Raw genomic sequence first — 24,277 nt, 5'->3', positions numbered from 1 at the left:
TGAAATACTCACTTTTCTGACAACACCCCAGCCACAGTTTCCTCCTTTGAAGTTTCTAGTCTGGTTCATCTGGTCTGTGTTACTGTTTTCATGTTAATTAGAGAAATTAATGCTGAATGTTCGCTGAATGAGTAAATGTCTTTTTATGAGTCATAAGAAGTCATCAATAATCTTTTAGAAGGAGTAGATGTTTATAAAGATTCATTCTAGCAATTTGTTGATGGAGTCGTGTATATTCGGAGGAGTGGACTTTTGTTTGTACTTTTTTGTTTGTCGTCCCTTGTTATTGTCAGATTATAATGTATGCACTCGTCTTGCACTCCTGCAGCCTGCCTGAGCTTCCTCGAGTCTGGCGAGGAGGTGGGAAACAGCTCGCTTCAAACATAGATTGTATATTAAATATTAAATAATACACAGTCTATGGCTCCAACTTGCTATTTGGACTGTAGTGCTCATTTTTGGAGGCACAATTATTACATATTGTTCCTTTAAGTATTTGTTTTATTTCAGTAATCTAACAGTACTTGTACTTGAGTACAGATTTTTAGTACTCTTTCCACCACTGTGTAATGCATCCATGGGTCCACCGTAGGTTTCCCACTTTATCATCACATTTGTCTCACTTTTATTCATCCAAACTCTGTAATTTTGTCTAAAATACCCATAAAACGAGCATGGAGTTGATTTTCTGTGCCGTTTAATTGCTATTTGAATTCACAATAGTTAGAAGTGGGGCCTCTCTGATTATGTTTACTTTTTGCACATGAAAGGATTAAGTGGATGAGTCAGTGCAACATTTTTTCTTTTCCCTTTTTTTTTTTTTTTTTTGCTGTGGATCTAAAAGAAGGCAAACCAACAGGAGCCCCAAGTTTACTGCTACATATTGTTTTTAACCAAATTACCAATTTTCAGAAATCAAAACACATTTTAACATTCAGGATGAACTGTACATTTAAACCTGGAGAACAGGGTATTTTAATTCCACATCAACAGACAATCTTAGGTGTAAAGTCTCAAACAAGTTGAGTTGCCAAAATCTAATAATAATAATATTCTAAAATGCTTGAGCTTTTTGAAAAACAGCAGAAACAAGTCATGTAACCAATAAAGGCTTTTATCAAAAAAAAAAAAAACCCACAAACTCTCTGCTCTTCTGCTTTAAGTTTGTTCTTTTGCACCCAAATTTGTAAAAAATGTCTAAAAATGTTCTGAACAACTTTAAAACTGAATAAACAAATGTTTGATCTTTTCAATATAATTTTAAATATTTTCCCAACAATACGTACAAAATTACTCACTGTTATCACATCACTAACAATGCTACTTTTATTTTTTTGTTTAAGAGATTTATCTTTCTGTTATTGTTATTATATTATGCAGTGGTTTAGCATTTCCTCCTTATACACTTTATGCATATTATTGTAAGGTTTTTATTCCTGTTACTGTAATGTTTGAGCAATGAATTCTGCTTAATATAAAGTAAAAAATGTGAACATCAATCAGTTCTGATTCCTCACCAGATTTAAATTTAAATTTGCGATTCTTGAGCACAGGCAAGTTAAAAACTACACCAATAGATCAGAGAAGTTTCAGTGCTAACTTGTTTTTATTGCCCTCTGTCAAATAATGAATAGTTACAGCGTATTTTACAGAAAACCTCGTGTCATTTCAACAGACAAACAAATGTGGCTTGTATCAAACTCAACTGACTAGTTTAACTCAGCTGTGTGAAAGGTTAAAAGTGAACCGCTACACACCGTTACTGTGTACTCTGTCATAGTGAAATACCTTTCTTTAACACTCACGGTTATTTTGATAACAAGTTCGCCCTAAAAATAAAACGTTCATAAAATGATTTACACGACATGTCTGATCATATCAGGTGAATTCAGGAGCAACAAACATTAAAACTGCTAATTTCAAAAGCAAACGCAATTCACATGATCACAAATGACAGTATTTAAAGTGGCAGGGACAAAAAAACCAGCACCACTTCTCCACGCTAGGTCACGTAATTTCTCACAACACCATGAGGGGAAAAAAAAAGCTTCCGGGAAAGTAATCACAGAAGTGCTTTAAATTCTTTGTCTTTTTTTTTCTCTCTAGTTTTTTTAACACTTCAAATGACTCTCAGAAATTTAAGAAATATTCCACTTTGAGAGAAATGAAACGGAAACTATTTTAAATAACACCCAGGAATTGTGAAACAACTGTGACATTATATTTGGCAGGGATTAAAAACTCGACTAAACATACTGAAAAAACATTAAACGCATAAAAACCGACCAAAGCACAACAGCATCATAGCTTATACAACAATTATTCTTGTTACATTTTCTTATTCAAAATAAAAGAAAACATTAATTCATAACCATTTTAAAAGTCAATAACACAAAAATACAATGTTTTCAAAAAATACATTTCCAGATACTGAAGGTACTTAAGACATCTACGAAGATGGGAAAGTACTAAATGGGAGGAGGATACGGTGTAAAATACAACAGGTCAGAATCAGTCAACGGTTTCACGCGCTGAGCTACAGGTGGACAGTCAGCACGCGTCTTTCAAAAATCATCCAAATCCATTTGGTGTGAAAGTGTCGTTTTCACACAGGAACAAGAAACAAACTGTACAGGCAGACTGTGAGTACAAAGGGAGAAAGGAATCATCATCGAACCCCCCCATCACAACAAAAAATCAAGAAAGAAAGAAAATGAAGAAGCTCGTCAATCACATAGGCGACGCTACATCCATGTCCAAAGTGAGGGAATCTGCAGACGAAATACAAAAACAAGTGATTAATATTAGTTATCGATCAGGTTCTACACTGTGTGTGCGCGTTTCTTCTACTTATATTTTCGCGACGACCAATTTGAGGTAATAGTGAAGACATTTTTGGAAAGAAAGGGCTTTTGAGGGCTTTGCATGATTCTGTAGCTTTGCGTTATGTTCCTTCTGTATTCAAATCCAAACATGCAATTTTCCAAAGTCCGTCTGAGAGCGTTTTCCCATGTGACCTGACGCAGGTTTCTGCATGATTATGTTGCCCCTAGGTTGAAGGAATTGAGGAGACAGCGTCTAACTGCTAACACTTTATATTAACCAGCATTAACAAATGGTAAACTGAGGGTTAATTACTTGTTATTTCACTGTTAACAAACCTTCAAATAATGTTTATATATGCTTATATGTGTAACTTACAATTACCATCCAGATAGGGTTTATAGACGACATACACTTCAACTTCAGTGGCCCTATGCTTCGAACTATGACGCTGTAGTTTCCCGTCTAGAGTCTATTTTAGTCAGCAATAATCAATCTGCAACTTGCGAGGAAACTTTCAAAATAAAGGCACAAAAACTACATGGGTAAGTTTAGGCAGCAAAATTACTTAACTTTCTTTTACTTAAAAGGTCATGTTTTGGATTTACCCAAAAAACAGTAGAATACTTACATAAGTTCACATATACAAGTACGCAAGATTTTATAATAACCAGCTGAAACTTTATAACAGCCATCTAAATAATATTATTAAAGGTTTACAAACTAATTAACCATTAAAAAAGTGTTAAGTAATAATTTTATGTTGCACCAACTAATGAAAAAATAACAGAAATTATAGCATTACAATTTCAATGTTTGTTAACAGTGAAATAACTATAATTAACTATCAATTAGCCATTTATGAATGATGGTTATTATAAAGTTGTACACTAACTGATGTCACTGCCTTTTCCTAACTGCTGAGTGGGAGTTTGCATTTGAAAAACTTGGGAAAGAACGCAGGATTAGTGCTTCTACCAGGGGTTAGGTACTTAAATACATGGCCGGTTCTAGCTTTTTGGGGCCCTATGCAAAATGTTGTTTGGAGACCCCTATTTTGTGAAATTATAGTATGGGGGATTCCAAACCCTCCTGCATGCATTTAATATTTAATGGCATGCTTGTGGTGCACCTTAGATAGAAATGAGACTAGATCTGTGACAAACTCTTGAAATATTTTTTTCCCAAGCTGACCCGAGTAATCTAAACCTACTGAAAAAGACAATGAATGAGAAACACCGGGGCTCCCCTACGTCAAGAAACTCTTGAAAACGTACAGACTTACTGCTTTATAACATCTGCCAAAATGAAACAGATGCTGCGTTTTCCTTAAAACATTTACTTTAAATGTTAGGAACAAAGTCGTAATCAAAAATACTAAACTAAATGGGGACAATGAACGGCGGATTTGGTGCTGAACTCAGATCATGACTGCGTTACGCTGTTGGGGGCTTCCTGGTGGCTTTGGGGGCTCTGCGCAACCACATACACCGTTTATGGCAACAAAATGGTTTCTTTAGAAACTGAGCAGAGCAGAGAGTCAATTCTGGGAAGCGCTGCCCTCTCCAAAGCCCCCAGTCTCTATTGATGAAAACACTCATTTTAAAAATAGTGCCCAGGTTTAAAAATACCAGAATTACCCTTTAAGGTATCGGGAAACTAATGCCTCAATGAACATCCTACAAAAGTACACAGATGTGTGTGTGTGTGTGTGTGTGTGTGTCGCTGACTCACCCAAATGTCCTGGATTAGCTTCAGCTTCATTATGCATCAGGGAGTCGAGGGTGCGGGGTGACATGGGGAACAGGTCACTGGTGTTTCCAGAGTTTGTGCTGCGAAGAAACAAACAAACAAAAAAACAGGACAGGATTCACATTACAAACTGAAACACTAATTACAAACACTGATGCTCACGCACGCACACGCACACACGCATGAACTCCTGCTACACTGATTGTGTTAGTCAAAATAGTTTCGATATAACTAAAGTGATAACACCTTTTGTCATTGCACTTTACCACAAGTGATACGCTATTACTCATCTACTAACTTGTGTACGTCAGTTTGTCTTCACTGCACTGACCTCTGAGCTACAACAGGTGAACAGGCTGTGATTCTGCACCACATATGACACACACACAGGTGGTTAATGAATCTCATCATAGAAAGATAAAGTCAGCATTCGTGTCAGTATGCAAAGTCATGCCCTAGAAAGATGATAAATGGGATGCATCTGTGATGAAATACTGATGAATACTTAGACACAAAAATACATAAGAAATTCAACCATGACAGACTGGACAGATGTTGAGCATGTTGCATACCGCTTCTACTTCAGGCAGTGCTAAGCACACTAACACAAAATGCTTTATGTTTAACACTGAATTGATGTTAATGAAAGCTACTCTAAAATCAACGTGTTGGTTAGCACAGTGGATTAAGTGGATCAAACCGGCCATCATTTTTTTTTTTTCCTTTTCTCTTTGTCTTTGTTCAAACTGACATGGCTTTTGCCTTTTCTGATCGCTTAAGAAAAGAGGAATCGAATTTTTCTCAAGCAATCCTGGCACTAATGCTTTGGACTAGGGGGTGTCACAATTTCAACTAAATCGAAAATCGATCGACATGTGCTTTTAATTTCAATAATCGAAACCAAAGGCTGAATCGGTGATTCTTCCAGCATTTGTTTTTTCTCTCCACACCTGCCAACTTGCAGCATCTGGCATGTGTCTCAAGAAAAAAACAACACGTAAAAGATGTAGCACACATTTGAATATTAGACTATTTTTAAAGAATTTGAAAATGTGTATAATGTAAATTACAGTTGTCGGGGCATTAAACAAACAAAAAAATCTTTATAAATCAAGCTTGATAGTCAAACAATGGCGTAACTGTTTGGGAACATAAAAAAAAGTTTAAATCGAAAAGCTGAATCAAAAAATTGAAAGTCAAATCAGATCGTGGATTTGCAGAATCATGACACCCCTACTTTGGACTGTTTAATACATAAAAATGGATTTGGTTGAGGAATGATGACACAAATGTCCGGTGACCTTAATCAAATGACAGACTGATGAATGCCAGGAGGTGCTGGTGCATCAGGACCAGGAAAAGTGGCGGTGAGTTGGAAACACAAACAGGAAGTGTGTAGGTGGGGGTGCTGCACTAACATCCCTGACGCCCACCCATCAAACACACAAACAAAGTGACAAGATGCACACACAGCCCTACATGCCACCTCCCCCCCTTCCCGAGCGCCTACCCTGGGAATCCGTTCCCAAGCAGCTCACTGTCCGGCAAGTCCATGAACACGGAGGGACACCTACGGAGACAGGTCAGGATCTCACTGAGCAAACCTCACAACGCCATCAAACCCACGACCAACCACAGCACACAGCGGGGCTAACTGGACTGAACACACACTCCTCTGATGTCAGTCCACCTCACGCTGTCACACCAGGTGAACGAGCTCCACAGGTGATATTTTGTGTTAAGAAAAGCAACATGAACTCAGAGTCAGTGTTTTATTTTACTTTCAATATCTGACATCAGGGTCGGGTCTGATTGCTATTTCTAGATTAGATATATAATATGATGTTTATTATCTAAAGAAATTATATTAAAACCCAACATGTATGCTGCATTCTGACTATATGCCATTATGTTGCTAAATAATAACCAGAAGATTGTGACTCCATATGTTGGATATATTGAATGATTTTCCACAATGTGTGTGTCTGACTTCATTTTCCCACGTGGAATCATTAGCCAACAAGAATTTATATTCAGGATTGTCAGGCCCTTGGAAAACTCGCATTTATCCATCGTGGCTGCTGAGTCGACACTCCTACGCAAAAAGTTGGACGACATTCCACTGTCAAACATCTCTGCCCAAAGAGGAAGTAAAGTAACCAGCCCTACCTATACTCATATAACATACTGAAGAAATATTATATTATTGTTCCCCCCATTTCTAAAAAAAACAGGAACCAGGAGTCTGTGCAGCCTTGTTTCCATGGAAATAATGATGAATACAGCAATAAAAGTGTGGTTTCTGTTAACCTGTCTGTTAAGCACATCACTGCATAATACATAAACGTTCAGAAAAGCTTAATATTTGTTTATTTGTGATGCTGTGTAAAGATGTAAAGATATTCATGTATTTGGCTCCAAAGTAATTAGGTCATGGATGTCTGGATTCGGGACAGTTCTGAGGAGCAGAGCTGTGATGCAGGCAGCGACGCACAGCCGCGGAGGCAGCTCTGTGCAGAGGTGTGTGTTCAGTCACACGCCTGGCCTGTGCTCTCACACACGGGGCGCTTTTCCAGTTTTGGTTCAAGCGCCGAATTTTGGACTGTTTCGAGCATTTCCACTAAAAATAAATTGGTTCAGAACCTGAAAAGTTGGTTTTCAACGGGAACCAAAGAGGCTGTGTCATATTCTACAGGCTGCTGTCCATTGTTTTACAATGGCTCCACTCAAAACTACTGGAAATGTGGGCTGGTTCACTAGATAGCACTCAGGTTCCAAGAATCTTGAGGGGAAGTGTGGAGAACATTTTGGCTGCTCTGGCTGCCTGCTCTAAATGCCATGAACACACTCTGCTCGTATTATCAATTTAATTTTAGAGAATCTGAATTTCATGTTTATATTTTAGACAACAGCATAATAATAATTTTCTATATCCTCCTTTGTTTTTCCCATACTTATCCAGACCTAGAAATGACTAAAAATCAGATTCCATACTGTGTAGGAACCCTCTACTTGGTTCCTCCAGTGACAGTGATGACTCACAGTGAAAGCAAAACAACTTTGTTTGCTTTTCTTAGAACATTTGGCAACACATACAAAAAAAGGAAGTGCAGATCTCGAGCAGGAACACGCAAAGCGGACTTCTGTCTAGCAGCTAGTAAGAAGTGCAAAACATAAGTGGAAGTCACGGAGTGGCAAACCGCCTTCCTGCAAATACTGATGAGTTAAAGATAAGAAAGGTTGTGATAAATACTTACGGGGTAACGCAGATGAACTTTGTCTTCAAGTATGGCTGGATAGCTGTGGAGAAGAAAATGTTGGCTCAGAAAAATAATGAATAAGGAAGCACGCTAAACCACATGTGTTGTTAGGATGGCATAAAGCATAAGGCAGTGACTTACTGCCTGTAGAGTCTCCTCCAATCTCAGGTTCGGGAGCTGCTTCTGGTCTGCAGTATTTCCCAAAAGCCTCCTCTTTGGGGATTTCAGGGTAGAGGTACACGAGGGGCGACACCAGGATGTTGGTGGCATCCATGATCTTGTAGCCCATGATGATGTCGGCGAAAGACATGCTGTTGAGCTGCTGCTTGGTGTACGGCTCCACTGACTGGATCTGGGTCTTTCCTGTAAACATTCGAGGAAGCTCAGCGTCAAAACAGCAAATAAAGTAAATCCTGTAAATATCCTCAGCTTAAGTCCACAAATACTCACCGCTGATGTCTTTCTCCACCCATGTAAATGTGATGCCCCCCTCCTTGCTGCTCTCGCTGAAGCGCAGAAGGAAAGTGCCGGGAGGTTTTGGACTAAGAAGAGCCCTCTCCCTCTCCTTACTGATAAAGCCCATGATATACCTGGAGAAAAGCAACAGGGTGACATATAAATAGATGCTGCATTTAAAAATAGTGAGTCTATTTTAAAGTTGTTGACTATTGCATGTCAAAACACTTTCTACAATACGAAAGGCGGCGAACAGGCAATTCCAAAGACCGCTCAAGGTCCGTAAACAAAGGACGACCTCTCACCCTTCATTCCACAGTGCCAGGATATACTTCTTCACCAGGTCAATGATGTTGTCCAGCCACACCCAGAAGGAGAAGCCTTTGCCAGCCATGTTTTCCTGCGAAGGGGAAGGGGAAAAATGATTCCCACTGAAGCAATACAATAGCAAGATGGCAGATTGAACAATTTGACCAGATGTGGTTGGCAGTACCTTACAGAACTTGGCCCAAGTGATCTGGCAGCCAGAGTAGTTGACACAAGGCCCTGGATTGGACAATAACAAAACAACAACACATATTAACATATGACACGCTGCAAAGTTAAATGTTTTTGGAGATTTTTAGGCTTGACGACGCACCTAGTAACTTCTCAGCCAGTGTGGTGAGCTGTTCGATGGTCAGGCCTCGCTTGGTGGTGGAGGAAAACTGCCAGCTTAGCACCTCAGCCACCTGGTCCCACGTCCCCACTGGAGGTTTGGTGAAGAAGTTCACATTCTGCCAAAGAAGTTTAACTAGAATTATCACCTTGTAGTTGCATGCCTCTACCAACCAGTCACAGAGCAGTTAATATCTGTCCAATCTGTCCATACATGCAGTGGAGCGTACAGTGGAGTGGAAAGTGAGTCATCGCTATACTGACACGTATGACTAGTGAATAATTTCCAGTAAGAAACATGCTGTCTAAACTTATAGACTATTTTCAAAAAGGAGACTACAGGGCTGCCGGATTGATTCCTCTGGGCACGGCTGTGTCAAATTACAGCAGCGCCGTGGCCACCGCGGCTATTCTCAGGGCTATTCTACACGGCGTGCTGTGTGGAACGTCTGGCGGAATAACAAGCGGCGGTGGTGGAATCCGGGGAGAACACTCGCCCAGTCTATTTCTGATGGATGCCATGTCAAGCTGAGCAGAGCAGATCGACCGGGCAGGAAGTCAGACACAGAAATGGCATAGAGTGTCTGGTCAGTTTTCAAAATAAAAGACTTGAAATCATTTTTGCAGAACATTATGATGTAAGAGTGAAGTTATCCTTTGACCTTTTGAATAGAAAATGTCATCACTTCATCATTTTATTCTATTAGACATTTGTGTGAAATTTCATCAGAATTAGCGTGGGAATTCTTGAGTCCAAGTTGACATTTACACCAAGAAATTCCCCACGATGCCATCCTGACACAAGAATGGGACGGACGTGATGTCGCAGTGGCTTTTGACCTTTTACCACCAAAATCCAATCAGTGAACACTGGTGCCAAGCTTGAAGAAATTACTTCCAAGTGTTCTTGAAGTATATACATAAGTATGAATGTAAGGACAGATGGACAATCTGAAAACATAATGCCTCCGGCCACAGCTGTCACCACCTCGGAGGCATAAAAACATCTAATTTTTCCTCTTCAAACAAATATACAAATGTAATGTGGAAACATTCTCCACAAGCAGGTTTCAGCCTATGGCTGGGCAATAAATTGACATTATATTGTATTGATATTATGATATGAGACTAGATATTGGCCTAGATTCTGGTTATTCTTATATCATGATAAAGAAGTGTTGTACGTGTTGTCTTTTCCTGGACTTAAAGGCTGCATTACAGTAAAATGATTTACTTTTCTAAACTTACCAGACTGTTCTATCATTTGCCTTTACCCACTTAGTCATGGAGGCATTTCATCTAAAATATGGTGGTATCTGATTTTGTTTCACCAGACTGTAACTGTATGGAATTGTAGAGAAAATGTGTATACTGAGATATATATTGTGTATCATGGAAAAGCCTAAAAATATTGAGATATTATTTTGAAGACATATCGCCCAGCCCTCGTTCAGCCCCTTTCCACCAGAGGGTGCTGTCTTACCTTTGGGTGGTTAGTGAGCATGTTGTACCACAGGATGGAGGCCCAGGCATTGGGCATCTGGCAGATGTTTGAAATGACCACAACAGGCAGGGAATGAGTCTGCACAAAGAGAGGAAACACATATTTCAGTATGTTTGGAGTATCTTCTTCTCTTTTGTAAAGTTTGGTCATTCCTTCCCGACATTCACTCACACATAATGATGGGAAAGTGGTCCTGCTTCTATATCAGTACATTGTTTGGCAACGGAACTTCCTCCAGATGTACTCTCATGTTTTCTGCTCTTACACCTAGAGGGCATGCTGCTGTTCTTAGCATGAGATATTCTGAGTAAAAAAGGTTGGCCTTTGTACAGAAACCCATGCAGACCGCGCACATAGTCTGTGAGTATGATGGGTCACTCACTGAATAATGCAAAGGCAATTATTTGAATATATTTTAACATGTGCACATCATCATGCACTGTCAATATAAATCCTGCACACTGTATATAGTATATATAGATATGCCATATACTGTACATAATCATCCACTCCATGCATGCAAACTTATTCAACAATTACTTCTTTGCACTTGCATTTGCTTTTGTAATGTTCACAATAGATGTTTATTTATGTTGTTGGCCAATGAAGCCAATCCTGATAATGAAATGATAATATGTCAGATTCATTATGTGAGCGACAGGGAAAATGTGTGTTTTAATGTGCTATCAAATGTGTTGAGGCCAAAGCTTAAATAGACAAAGCGAGCCAATAAACAGTAGCAGCATTGTGTCTTTTGACTAATAATCCAAGCTGACTTGTCTCACAGTCTGTCTTCATAACAAACAAATACCAAAGAGTCTGCCAGAGGGAGATCTTTGTTTTGCCACAAAGACAAAAATGATGATGTTACAAATGCTGTGGAGACACAGCCTGTTGTAATCTGACTTGGCGTCTCACGCACACTGGATGGGAGCTATACAATGCATTGGAGGTTAGAGGAAATACATAATGTATACTAAATGAAAGTTAAATCAATCGTAACATGCTATGATGACACCCAAATGTCTGGTGTCTGTTTATTCAGGGAAACACATTTCTCACCCACAGAGGGAGGGGAAAGTTGCAACAATCTAACTTTGCTTCAGCAGAAATATTCAGTGTCAGTTGCCCTCCCATCAGTGGATTCACTTTGGTCAATAACTAGGTTGATGTAGGAGGATTATCTTTAACAGCTCATTCAGTAGCTGAATGTGGTGACAGTCTGCGGAGGCAGAAGACTTTGTCTATGACTTATTCGTCCGGTGACTTACTTTGTACAGGCTGTCGAAGAAGACAGTTGTTGTCGGGTTTATACAGATTAGTTTTGTTGACTTCTGAGTGTGGGTTTAGTGAAAGAGTTTGTTAAGCCTGAGATAAGGGAAACTCTAGGTTTTCCATTTCAGAAAGAGAGATAACTTAAACACTGGATCAGGTACTGTGCTTTGATAGCACATAATGGAACATATAAATTTGAATAAGTTTATGTTTTTAGACACACTGACTGAAATCCCTGTTAGATATTAGCTTGATACACAATGACTTAAACATGACGGCTTTTATGATCAATCATCAATGTAAGGACACAGACAGTCATCTCTGAACATCTCTCTCTGTGACTCTGGACATCAAGGCAGCTTTTCCCCTGCACTGAAATGTTTACCGTCGCCTAGACACTGATCAACAAATAATCATTTGTCATACTCCGATTGGTCGCACTGATGGAACAGTTCTAACATACTTGTAATATCATGTTGGCGATGAGTGAGAACGATTCTGGTGCAGCTGAAACCACTTCAGGATTCTAAAACTGGACTAAAAATAGTTTAAAAGTGAGCTTTTGAGTATCAGCTGTATAGGGTCTAATGTTTTTATGACTGTCGTAGAGCAAGATGTCAAATAAAATAGATGTCTAAAAACAGTCAGTTTGAACATAGACACCTGCAAAATCACTGACTTTACACTCTGAGGTTCGTCACTAAATTATGTCTTATCTGTCTGATTCATATGTTCATCCTCGGTTGCTACTGCCTACATTTTGTCCCCGACACGTTACAGCTGATAAGGTCGCACTTTATCGTTCATTAAGGAAATTCATGTCAAGCGAATGATGACTGAGTGGACTATGCTGAATAAAATGTACTAGTGTTAACTGCTGTAGCCCGTTCTCCACTCCTATTTTTTAAGATAAATGTCACTGTTCATACCGGCATGCATTCATTTTTCTACCTCCATGGGATTAAAATGGAGGCTCTGCTCTGTATTTGGCTGTTGCCATGGTGAATCACAGTATCTGCACTGATGATGGCTTTCAACTAATTCTGATCAGCCGTTTTGGAAGATTCCAAGAGTTCAGGATTAGACTCAGAGTTTGTTAAACCTGCTTTCTTTTCCTGGTGTTGCATGAAAGTTGAACTGAGAATACAGAAATGTCTCCAACCAAAAGATACAGAGACGTGATACTAACCTCCAGATCGATCTTCAGGCCTTGGTGATAGACTTCTGTCTCAAAAGTGATAAGATGGAGCTCCTCTGTGACAATCAGAGAGGCCTAGGGAAAGCAGATTATTCAGACCTCTTCCGTATAAAAACTCGACAGCATGGACTGTTCATGTGTATCAAAGGTCAAGAAAACTGTTGCATAAGTTGAAAACACAGCAGACAGATATCTTGACAAATTATTGCGACATTATCTAGCACTAATTCAAGTGTAAGAAATAGCACTTACATCACTATTGGTCCGGCCACCGTTGCCACATCTCTGCTCTCTCAGGGTCTGTAACAAACAGGAAGTCAGCACTCTACAATAGGTTTTTATCACAGAAATTCATCACTGCCTACCAGCGAGAGTTCTGCATCTAGAACTCACCAAGTGTTTAAACTCTGCTGACAGGCTGCCATTGTTGGATTCCTCCATGTTCATAACTTTTGTGTTGGTACCAAGGATGTTAAACTTTCGCGACCTGAGAAAAATCAGGGAAAAGCAGAAAGTGAGGTTCTTTTCTAAAACGATATGGAGTAAATGGTCAGGCTTAAAAAAAAGTGTCCGGAAGGTCTTACCCTCGAATTGCAGCCACGTCTCCAGATTCCCTGAAAAATAAGCATTTAAAATCAGTAAAGCAGTAATTTCTCCTACAGTCTAGGCTTCATACAGCTTTTAAAAAGTAAAATTCAATTTATTTTATATTTATTATATTTATTTATTATATTTATTTTCCCAGCTGTTCATATTAACTTTGATCACGTGTTCTGATCATGTTCATTTAATGCTTGTTAACTGAGTAAGGGATCAACAGAGGGTTTATCGTGCTATGAACAACATTCATTTCAAATATTTAAAGCTACTACAAGAAACTTTCATACTGTGCAGGTTTTGGAAGCCCCTGTGGAAAAAGGCGGCAGCGTTTCCACCACCAAACCACAAAAAATAATGTCAGAACCAGAATAATCTAAAAGAAATTCCCCTCCTTCTTCCTTTTAACAGGTTAACATACTAGATACTGTAACTTTGGCTCGTTTCAGCTGATTTCACAGAGAATCCGACCTGATGGCGGCCAGTAAGAACAAGACTGAGACTGTTTCATAACCAGTTAAAAGCTCCTTGCAGTAGATTTAAAGGCTTTTGGTTTAAATAAGTAATTGTGTAGACAAAACACAAAACAAAAGGGATACAATTAAGCATTTTCCACACTTTCAGGACTTTGTAGGAACCCTGTTTATACAAATGTTAAAATCCCAAGACAAAGAAAAAACTCACTTGTCAATGCAAACTTTAATTTTCAGCTGGTAATTGAGTTCAGGAAACTTTACCAGTAACCTAAAAAAACAAGACAACAAATATTGTCAACAAAATTGATCAGGATATAAAATGACAACTGCTGCATTCTCTGTAAAATGGGACACATAAAATGTATAAAAATATGTATGTTTTTCCTGAAGCCCGCATCTTACCTGACTTTATTTGTGAACTGCACCCCTGTTTTTATGACCAGAGGTCTGTCTGGATGCATGGGCATACACGGCTGTCTTTCCACCACAAAAGCACTAAAAGACAGAGAGGATCGTGTGTCAGAGAAAACCCCCTCCAGAAAACATCAGAATATCACAGGGTGAAGAGAATCTGAGGTCAAAAGTCCATCTGCTATTGATCTCAGTCTTCCTTGAGAGAATGGAGATGGCTCAGATGTCATCACATCTGCTATATGAAGACTGTGAGATTCGACTGAAAGCTTGGTTCTTTCCACAACAGATTTGATTTGGTTTCACTCTATTATCAGGATATTTTTCTGAAATTTGTCCCAAGGTGTACAGTGTTTCACATACAAAACAAAACAGCTACAGCCATACACATACATATACAACTTTACTGAGGCCTAATTAGGACCCAAACTCTGATTTAAAAGTCTGTTCAGTCTTCAATTAAGGGCCGTCCACACCAAGAATGATAATTACAGTAACAGTGAGTATAACTGTACTGATCTGTGCGGCACACAGCATGCACAGAAAAGAATACTGACGACCTGTTACTGCCAGAGAAACAAACAGAAAACCAGAAGGATATCTGGGCTCATGACGAGAGAAGTTCGGAGAATCAAACACTCTGATACGAGAGTTTGTCCTCTTTTGAAGAGAATTTTTATTCATCATTTTATGAGTCAACTTTAAATTGATGGCATCCCAGCGATCGTCAAAATCAAAGATCGAAGAGATCTGAAGGCCAGTGACCTTTTGGCAGTATGTCTCAGGGGAAATAACACTTTAAGTGTAATTTTCAGCAATTTCAAGTGTTTAACAAGTAACCTGTATACTACAATATTTTGTGGATTTTGATTGGCTGTCAGTGTTTCTATTGTTTATCAAATTACTCTGAAAGTAATTCCTGCGTTTCCATTCGCCACTGTCATTGTTATAGTTGTGATGTGGACTAAATTACTCCATTTTTATTGGAGATGGCCCTTGAATATCAATGCAGATCATAATAAAACTTGCGAACAATTGTCTGTGCAGATGTACAATGAAGATTTGTCACATGCAGTACCTCTTCATCAGGTTTCTGAACAAGTCCACGATCTTCTCCTCCAGGGCGGGCCGGTGCTGGATGATGGGGTCTCCTTTGTAGGACACCTTCTGCTGAAGCTCCTCCAGCTTCTTGATCTGTTGACGAATCTGGAGCTGAGACTCAGCCAAGGATGTGATCCTGGTTAGAAAATGACACCCAGCTCGAGTTAAAACTTGACAATACTGGCGGTTGAGCACATTACAGCAGGAATATTTTGGCTAAGTAGAGCGGAGAAAACATGACTGCAGTTTGTTGCAACATCTTGACCATTTGTGGTCAGCAGATTCAAATTATATGTTTCAATATCGCCCATGGGACAGCAATCATCAAAATAAACTAAACAAATTTATTTCTACATCTATTATACAGCCAATACATCCACAGGACAGCAGCTGCTCCCATGTTTTAAGCACCTGATTTACCTGGGCTCTAGAAAAAAAAAGCCCATGAAGGTTGTTTAAATTAAGCTTCCACAACCTGAACCACTTTTTTGGAATAGGCTTGATCATTCATGTGACCGATGGTCGATCTGAATCCCTCATTACCATGTTTCGAGGCGGTCCAGGCAGATGTTAGGTGGACCTCCAATACAGGCGATTTGCTGCCTCCTCTTCCAGTCTGCCAGTTCTTCATCTGTCAGGTTCTTCTGTACGTAATCCATGGCGGTCAGCAAGCCTCCCATCTCTGTCACAATTTGCTGCAAGATAACGAACACGGGAAACGTGAGACACAGGCCTAATCATCAACACCATCTTTGGTCTAAACTGTCAATGTCGTTCCAACAGTGACTGTGCTAATATCCTCATAACAACCTACAACTTTAAAAGATCCAACATTCTTTCAAATTTTCAACCATGCATTTATAATTGTCAGATTAGTTGTTATTTTTACTGTTGGCAAAGTCACGATGGTCAGTGTGACTTGGAGCGCTAAATCTGCAATAAGATGAGGAGAAAATGAGGAGATTTTTATTTGGGTAATTTTCATTTTTGCCGTTACATTTTGTGGTTATGGCGGTGGAAACACTCCTGCTTTTTCTACTAAATCAGCACAATATGAAAGCTCCTTGTGGCTGCTTTAATCTAACAGCAGGCAACTCCACAGTCAAGTGTTTTCTGCCATTTGTGTTAGTCAACAACCCCAACCTGGGTGTGTCCGTGAACCACATCACCTTGAAACTAGATATGTCATTCCTTTTTTTGTAAGTGCACTTGTTAATTTTATGGTGCACAAGCTCAAACATGAAGGTGCACAGCCTGACTTTAATGATTTATTATCCTTGTGTTGATCAATTATTGCCTTCTCTGCTTCACTTTCAGGAGCAATATTTAACAGTCACATGTCCAGAAGTGAGTATTACAGTCCAAATAATGAATTGGAGCCATAGACAGTATATTAAATATTAAAATCCTATTTAATATTCAGTCTATGGTTAAAGCGAGTTATTTCCCCCTGCCGCCTCTTCCCCTGACTCGAGGAACCTCAGGCAGGCTGCAGGAACACTGCAGGAGCGCAAGGCAAGTGCAACATTATAATTTGACAATAACAGGCAATGATGAGCTCTACTCCGTAAGTTGATCAGCTGTTTATAACTGTCAATTGTCTGTCGATGTACAGTTCAGCACATTATCCTGAAAGCCGAATGCCTCTGAAAATAAACTCTATGATGATTGATGACATATCACGGTCTTTTTAGGATTTATTACAGTAAATATATTACAGGTTTCTAGTTTAAAGCACTTAAGGCAATCCAAACTGTTAAATATGTCACATATTATTTGACTCACTCAGAACATGTTATAGCTTAGACACCCACCCTCCTGAGCTGGTCCAGCGCGCTCAGCATCTGCTCGAGCTGAGCCATCTTCTGTCTGGTAGCAGCTGCTTGGCTATTCCCATTTAGGTCCTGAGACAACTCTGGACAGAGGGTGGACAGGGGTCATAGGTCAGCAATCAAATGTGATTCATTTAAGCCTACACAAAACAATAAGCGTTAATCTGGGAGCTAAATATCACTGCTGAAGCAAAGAAAACATTCATTAGACTATACCTCCTTGGCTTTTCAATGTCTTGTAATTGAAGTCAAAGTCATCCTGCAAGTTCTCAAGCATTTTCATCTTCTGTTCCATATCCTGAAGAAAACAAATGATTTACATGTTTATGACAGACTGATTTTCTCAAAGTGCTCAAGGTTCTTAATGCTGTTTATTCAAATACTTAATTGGCGAGCCTTTGATGGAAACTAACCTGCACCCTCTTCCTGATGTCTTGAAGGTTGTGCTCTAGGATCTGCTGCTTCTCTGTCACTACTGTCCCGGTGGGATGAGCTGCCTGGCCATCCTGCAAGAGAATAAAACACATACTAGCATGTAAAACTGTTGTGATGACCCATTTGTGACTTGATTTCTGATTGAAATGTGTGTGGGATGGGGTTTAAAAGGAAATATGCATGTTTGTGCAGCTCCTCTCTACCTGAGCAGCAGAGGTGGCAGTCTGCAGCAGCCTTTGCTCCTCCCACAGGCAGCGGGCAACAATGCGAGCAATATCCATCGGCTTCTCCAAGTACTTGCTCTGCAGATGCTGTTTAATCCTGCGCAGGTTATGCTGGTAGAGTACATTGTTCTCCTGCAGGAAGCGGCTGTACTGCTGGTCTATTTCCCCCAAGAGGTTGTGGAACACCAATGTTGCGTGTGACTCCTTATTGGCAGCATAAGCCCTTGTAAAGGAGAAGATAAGATAACCAGGATGTGGTTAATTCTAGTTCCTTCTACAAGCTGATAAAAGCTGAACTTGTTCCTGTCAACTGTTCACGTCACCTTCATAACTGCTTCTAGGATCTCAAGAAAACATCCTGTATCCCATAAGAGGGAGACTAAAGGAGAAAATAAATCAGAATATTTCTGATGATAATTCTGCACCTGAATGCGGGTCCACATAAAAATACACAGTGACAGAGAACATAAAAACACTCAGTTGCAGACTGTGCATTCTTTCTGTGCACATTTCACTCTAATGGCTCTATTTTTTGATAAAAGACAAGTTAAGAATGATGAAGGAAAAGAACTTTCCAGTGTAGTAGGCCTAGTATTGCTTGGTACTGATTTGGACTTAGAGGTCACAAGCTAATTAAAAAATATTTACAATTTAAATATTTATCTAAAACAACTTATTTACACATAAATAGGTGTGCTACATGAGCCCAAAGTTTAGCATATTTTTTTATTCATAACTTGCACTAATATAGAAAGTCAGCACAAAACAATGGTCATGAATAAAAACAATAGTCTTCACATTTTTGTCGCAATTTTCAACATAATGCCAGCCAGTTACACAGAGGTGGCCCACCTTTGAGTTAGATAAGCAGGGGAAACCCCAAGTGTGATACATAACATGAATGAGATCCCTGTCATGGTGTAATGGCAGAAAAAAAGAAAAAGGGCACGATAAGGAAGAGGGTTACGAGAAACGATAAAACACAATAGCTGCCTGTGTGGCAAACTATTGGCAAGTCATGGTAAGTGGCCCACTGCCAATCTGGAGAGAATGGAGGATAAAAGCAATTTAATGGTGCACATTATAAAACAGGAGACACAAAATCTGTTTTCGTAAACAGAGCTCTGGAATTCAGTTATTTCTCACCAGTCCTGACTCTCGATCCAGGGGGCGAGGAACTGCCGTAGTTCCATGGGGAAGCTGTCGCTGTACAAGTGGTAGAGCTGCTCCAGGTACCTGGTCTCCAGCTGCTGTAACTGGTTCCACTGAGCCATCCTGACATACACCTCCTCAAACCTGCACACAAAAAAAACATGGAGGTAACAACATTAATCAAGCAGAGACAGAGTAATATGCCTTAATACTTATATCTGACACTGACCAGAAAGAAAAGGTTTTCTCTCAATATCATGAGAGGCCCCTGGGAGGCCTCCTATTCAACGCAGCCACTTCCTGTTCAGTGAAACACTGCGCTGCCGCCAAGAAATATAGGTTGACACGAACAGCTGTTAAGTCCCTCAGCAGACAGGCATTAATGATCTCTGACCGAGGTTTAGTCACCACGTGTGTTCTCTAGAAACGGTAAAAACCACACTTCCTTTAGCAGTCGAAAAGCTACTGTTGGATTAGAAACCAGAAAAAAACAGAGGCCTGTTTTTCAACATAATACAAGATCAGCAATTTTTCACTTCCTTCATATTCATTTTCTCCCTTTTCTTATCTCTCAGGCGACGCTGTTACCCTGACTGCACACTAACAATGAGCAGACACTCAGTAAAGCCAACACAAAGTTGTCTCCGGTAGCATCCGTATTAAATGGCCAGCTGAATCCTTTGTTTGTTCCTCTTACATAACTTTTAGACACTGTTGCATTATCATCCTTAATAGTTCACGGACACCTCAGCAGTTCATAAGCGGAATAGGCAGGACTTTGAGGTAAGGTTGGATCAGAACCAACTGTTTGTACATATTGATTTCCTGAGGGGCACAAAGTAACTGCAACAACACAGTCTCTTAGCTGCTTGCAGAGACAAATATTGTTCATCAGATCCACATGGGAGGTTAAGCTAGCTGACTCATTTGACCAGCAGCATGCTACACCGTTTCCCTGGAGGGCTCTGACTGTACTCCAACAATAACCAGACACTCAGTACATCCAGCAGAAAGCTGTCTCCACTCGCATCCATATTAAACGACCAACAGAAGCCTCTTACATAACCTTTAAAAACTATTATCACTGAAAATCGGAGTCAAACTAGGAAGAACTTGGTTGTACAGTGATTGCACAATACTATGTTGCGCAGTACACTAGCAGAATTTAAATATAGGAATAGAGGTAAAGCATAACTACATTATTGAGAAGAAACTAGGCTCTGCTTTCTGTTTCCAGATATCACTCTTGCTGCTAGGAGGCACAGCTAGGGGTACAGTCATTTGAACAAGCTAAAACAGATGTCTTCATTTGCATTCAACATCTGTGTCTCTGCATCACTCATCCTTTGCTAAAACACAATTTACTTTATTTTCCACCACAGAGGACATTCTGACCAATTCCAGCACAGGAAACACAGGTGTAACTAATAAAAGTAATGACAACCTCCCTTCGTTTACATTAGATGTGAGACCACTGTCATAGCTAAATGGAATTAAGCCATTAACTTGTGTTGGAGAACTCAAAATGACAGCTGTAAAACGTAGAGATGAAATGGTTTGAAAATTTCATACTTCGTGACCAAAATGATCGCTATAATCAGTATGGTTAAAATGCGCTAGCTAACGCTTATTGTCAATATCAATTAATCTTTTGATTATTTCCTCGATTGATTAGTTAAATCGAAGGAGTAAAAATGTTTTTTTTAGTGTTGTGTGTGATGTGTGATAATTAGTGTTTCTCGAAACCCGAGGCAACGTCCTCAAATGTCTTGTTTTATCCACAACCCAAAGATACTCGGTTTACTGTTACAGAAGACTAGAAAAAACAGAAAATATTCACAACTGAGAAGCTGAAATCAGACAATTTATTTTAAAAAATTACTTAAAATGATTAATCGATTATCAAAATAGTTGGTGATTCATTTAATAGTCGATTAATAAAGGATTAATTGTTGCAGCTCTGTGGAAGATGAACAAGTCTGATTAATAATCTCAGTGTACTGATTTTGGGATTCTGTGTGTCTACACTGTGAGGAAGGACAGTTAAACTTAAGTGTAAGGAAGGCTGGTGTGTTTACACATTGTTGTTTTTGTATAAAAGGCTGTGAAAGATATTTCATAGAACACAGAGAACATTTCAGAGAACAGCTCTACTAAAAATTATCAAAAGGTATTGATACACTCACTCAAATGAAAAGCTATGTTATCTATTGTCATGAATTGTATAATATTGTACAGGTATACCTAAAAAACTGCTAATTCAGTGTTAAAATCTGTCCCTTGTATTTTGTTATTCACGCATGCAACATGAAACAAAAGTGTGAGCTCAGTTTCACCTAAACAAATTCAGCGTCCCATGAAAGCCACAAGAATTCGGTTTAAACAGTTATTCTTACTGATGTGACCTGTGTTCCTCTTTCTCTGACAAATGAAATAGTTCATCTGCATGGTGTGAATTTCTGGGCATGTGAAAACCCTCAGTGGATCGCATCAAAGAGTTGCTGAGTCAGGATTCCTTTCATCATTGCATCATATGAGGAAGTATTTGCCACTTTCTATTTGAGGGTGAATTTGGGTTGACACTGTCTGAACTTGATATTTTATATCAAATTTCTCTGATACAGTAAGAAACCAGACTGGTCAGGAAAGAGAGGACCCAAGAGGCTCGTTGAGTTCAATTTACAAACCTCTTGGCACAATCTGACTTTTACTGCATTGTCTATTTGCACTACATTCATCACATCTTTCCATGAACTATATTGAATTACAGAGTAATAAACTAACCACCTTCATTAAGTGGCTAACAGGCCTATCAGCTGATAAGAGGTAAACGTTCATTTGGAAGGTAAACTCACACATCAAATGGGGCAAATTGGATCACACACTTAGAGACCTTCTGAAGGACGCTAATCTTTCACAGGTACTTATTCAAATTCCAAGATTAGCCAAAACTAGAGCTGCAACAATTAATCAATTCATCATTAATTATTAGATTAACTGCCATCTATTTTGATAACCAATTAATCAGTCTGAGTCATATTTTAAGGAAAAAATGTCAAAATTCTCTCTTTCCGGCTTCTTAAACGTTCAAAATTTACTTGTTTATTTACTTGTTAATGACAGCAAACTGATTTTCTGTGGGTTGTTGGCAAAACAAGACATTTGACAATGTCACTTTGGGCTTTTGGAAACACTGATTGACGTTTTCCACCAAACAACACCAAACAACTACTCGATTAGCCTAATCGAGAACGTTTTCTACATTAGTCTATAATGAAAAGAGCCTAAACATTTTAATATTTTAAACATATTTGTCTTGTCTGAGTTTTTAAACTCCATCTCATGCATAATTAATTAAAATATTTCTAAATCGCAATATGGCCATGTGTGATATTTTGATCACAGAAGCTGCAATTTTTGATGAAGGTGAGATGTGTGACAAAGCAGCACTATAATGAAGTACTGCAGTGCTGCATTGATGCTTTGGCTGCTCCAGAGGTAACAAAGCATGTTTGGTTGATACAGACCCCAACGAATATCAAATCCCCATGATGCTAATAGTTTTGTTTCAGCGAAAATGAAAACTGTGATGCAAAAATGATCACTCCCACTAACTGTGACACAAACTGCTGTTATGATATCTGTCCAAGTAGTGATAGAAAGACTTTTTTTTTTTTTTACCATGTGCAGCCCTAATTTAATGGTATGCAAGCAGCAGACTTTGCCAAATGTTTGCCAGGAAAGCCAGATGTGTGCTGTCTGTCCAGTTTCCATTGCTCGGTAATCATGTGGCGCCAACAGTGAAGTACAATGTGATTCCTTAAATCATGCCACTCATATTCCTGCTAGAACTTCCTTGAGCAAACAAAGAAAGCACTTACCAGGCAAGCTTTCTATTTTATTGTATCTGTAAACAAAGGTGGCAACAGAAGTACTCTTATGTCATATCATGCAGTCAGAAAACACTGATCACAATCAAAGGCGTAGGAGCATCACTAGCTGCACCAAGGGTGCATACCCTCCATACACCTCAAAATCAAGACTCTGTGAACATCTGGACAGATTATCTCTAAATCTGAATTGCAGAATGGAAGACCCGAGACTCAGTGCAAGGTGGCAGACGTGTTGTCCCGCGGATGGGATGGAGATGGGCGTGACAACTGGAGGCAAACGCTTAATAACATTTACACTGATTTCTCTAACCAAGCATGCATCCAGGTAACAGCTTGAGCTGCTGTTCAATCCTGTCAAACGACAAACGAGGTGTGTGTGACCTTTATTTAACTAGGTCATCCAGAAAACAAAACAGAAAACACACCTGCGTGGGCCACGACTGAGAGTCGTGTTTGTAGCATAAAGCAGAACTCCAGATTAAACGTTATAACACTTTAATGACTCGTGTAACAACGCGGACACATAGCTAATGATTTCTCCAGCATGAATAACTAATAACCTCGTCACAGTGTTGCAACTGTAGCTCAGCAGCGTTATGGATAACAGATGTATCTGTGCATTAAAGTGGTAACATCCTCATGAAAACCACCCGGCCTCAAGCGTAAGAAAAAAAAAATGTTTTAAAACATGCCAAAAGCAGAAGTCGTTATTGTTACTTACCTAGCTCGCTGTTACTCCTTTGGAAAGTTTCTCCTTCAAAAAATGTCACTCTTTCGACTAAAAAACACTGACAGTAACAGTCAGTGACAACCTTATTTAAAAACTGAACACACAAAAGCGAGTGAGAACACACAGAAAAAGGTTTTAACTATGTACCCAAGCTTCACAGCACGGGAAACACTCCTCCAATATACGCACAGACTTTCTAACCGAGCCCCTCTCCTACATTGCAGTCTTTCCAGCCAGACAAACTCCATCAACTACTTAATTGACACCGCCAACAGCCAATACTAATCGCTCTCTCTGCCGCAGCCAATCAGAATGCGGCTAACGAGCGCTGAAGGCGGGACTTAACGGTGAGGTTGGTTGAGAGTGTCGTGTTTACTGCTGTCGCAATTGCGCTGTTCTCTCTAGCGCATCCTCCCCGTGGAAGAGCACACGGAGTCGGCGCGCTGCGGAGGGAGGACGAGCAGTTCGACGGAACAGCCAGCCTGGAAGTCATCTGAGTTA

General features: G+C 39.5%; 1 protein-coding gene across 2 annotated transcripts; it reads right to left on the bottom strand.

Moving 5' to 3' along the window:
* Positions 1-1,587: 1,587 nt before the first annotated feature.
* Positions 1,588-24,012, bottom strand: stat3 (signal transducer and activator of transcription 3 (acute-phase response factor)). 2 transcript variants are annotated; one of them, XM_084745175.1, is made up of 24 exons: positions 23,768-24,012; positions 19,148-19,297; positions 17,981-18,224; positions 17,756-17,848; positions 17,559-17,640; positions 17,325-17,425; positions 16,054-16,205; positions 15,488-15,646; positions 14,401-14,493; positions 14,207-14,266; positions 13,510-13,539; positions 13,319-13,412; positions 13,178-13,225; positions 12,917-13,000; positions 10,432-10,530; positions 8,932-9,067; positions 8,785-8,837; positions 8,597-8,691; positions 8,286-8,425; positions 7,977-8,198; positions 7,833-7,875; positions 6,086-6,145; positions 4,558-4,655; positions 1,588-2,771 (listed from the first exon to the last, which is right to left on the bottom strand). In XM_084745175.1, the coding sequence occupies exons 2-24, from the start codon at positions 19,273-19,275 to the stop codon at positions 2,731-2,733; spliced, it is 2,355 nt and encodes a 784-aa protein (XP_084601301.1). In that variant the 5' UTR covers positions 19,276-19,297; positions 23,768-24,012; the 3' UTR covers positions 1,588-2,730. The 2 variants fall into 2 exon arrangements, with proteins under 2 accessions (XP_084601301.1, XP_084601302.1); XM_084745176.1 differs by lacking the exon at positions 6,086-6,145.
* Positions 24,013-24,277: the final 265 nt, after the last annotated feature.

The sequence above is a fragment of the Lutjanus erythropterus genome, chromosome 19 (genome assembly GCF_056507025.1).
Source record: "Lutjanus erythropterus isolate fLutEry1 chromosome 19, fLutEry1.hap2, whole genome shotgun sequence".
NCBI lineage: Eukaryota > Metazoa > Chordata > Actinopteri > Lutjaniformes > Lutjanidae > Lutjanus > Lutjanus erythropterus.
Note: the sequence above shows the minus strand (reverse complement) of the source record. Positions and strands in the feature narration are given on the sequence as shown.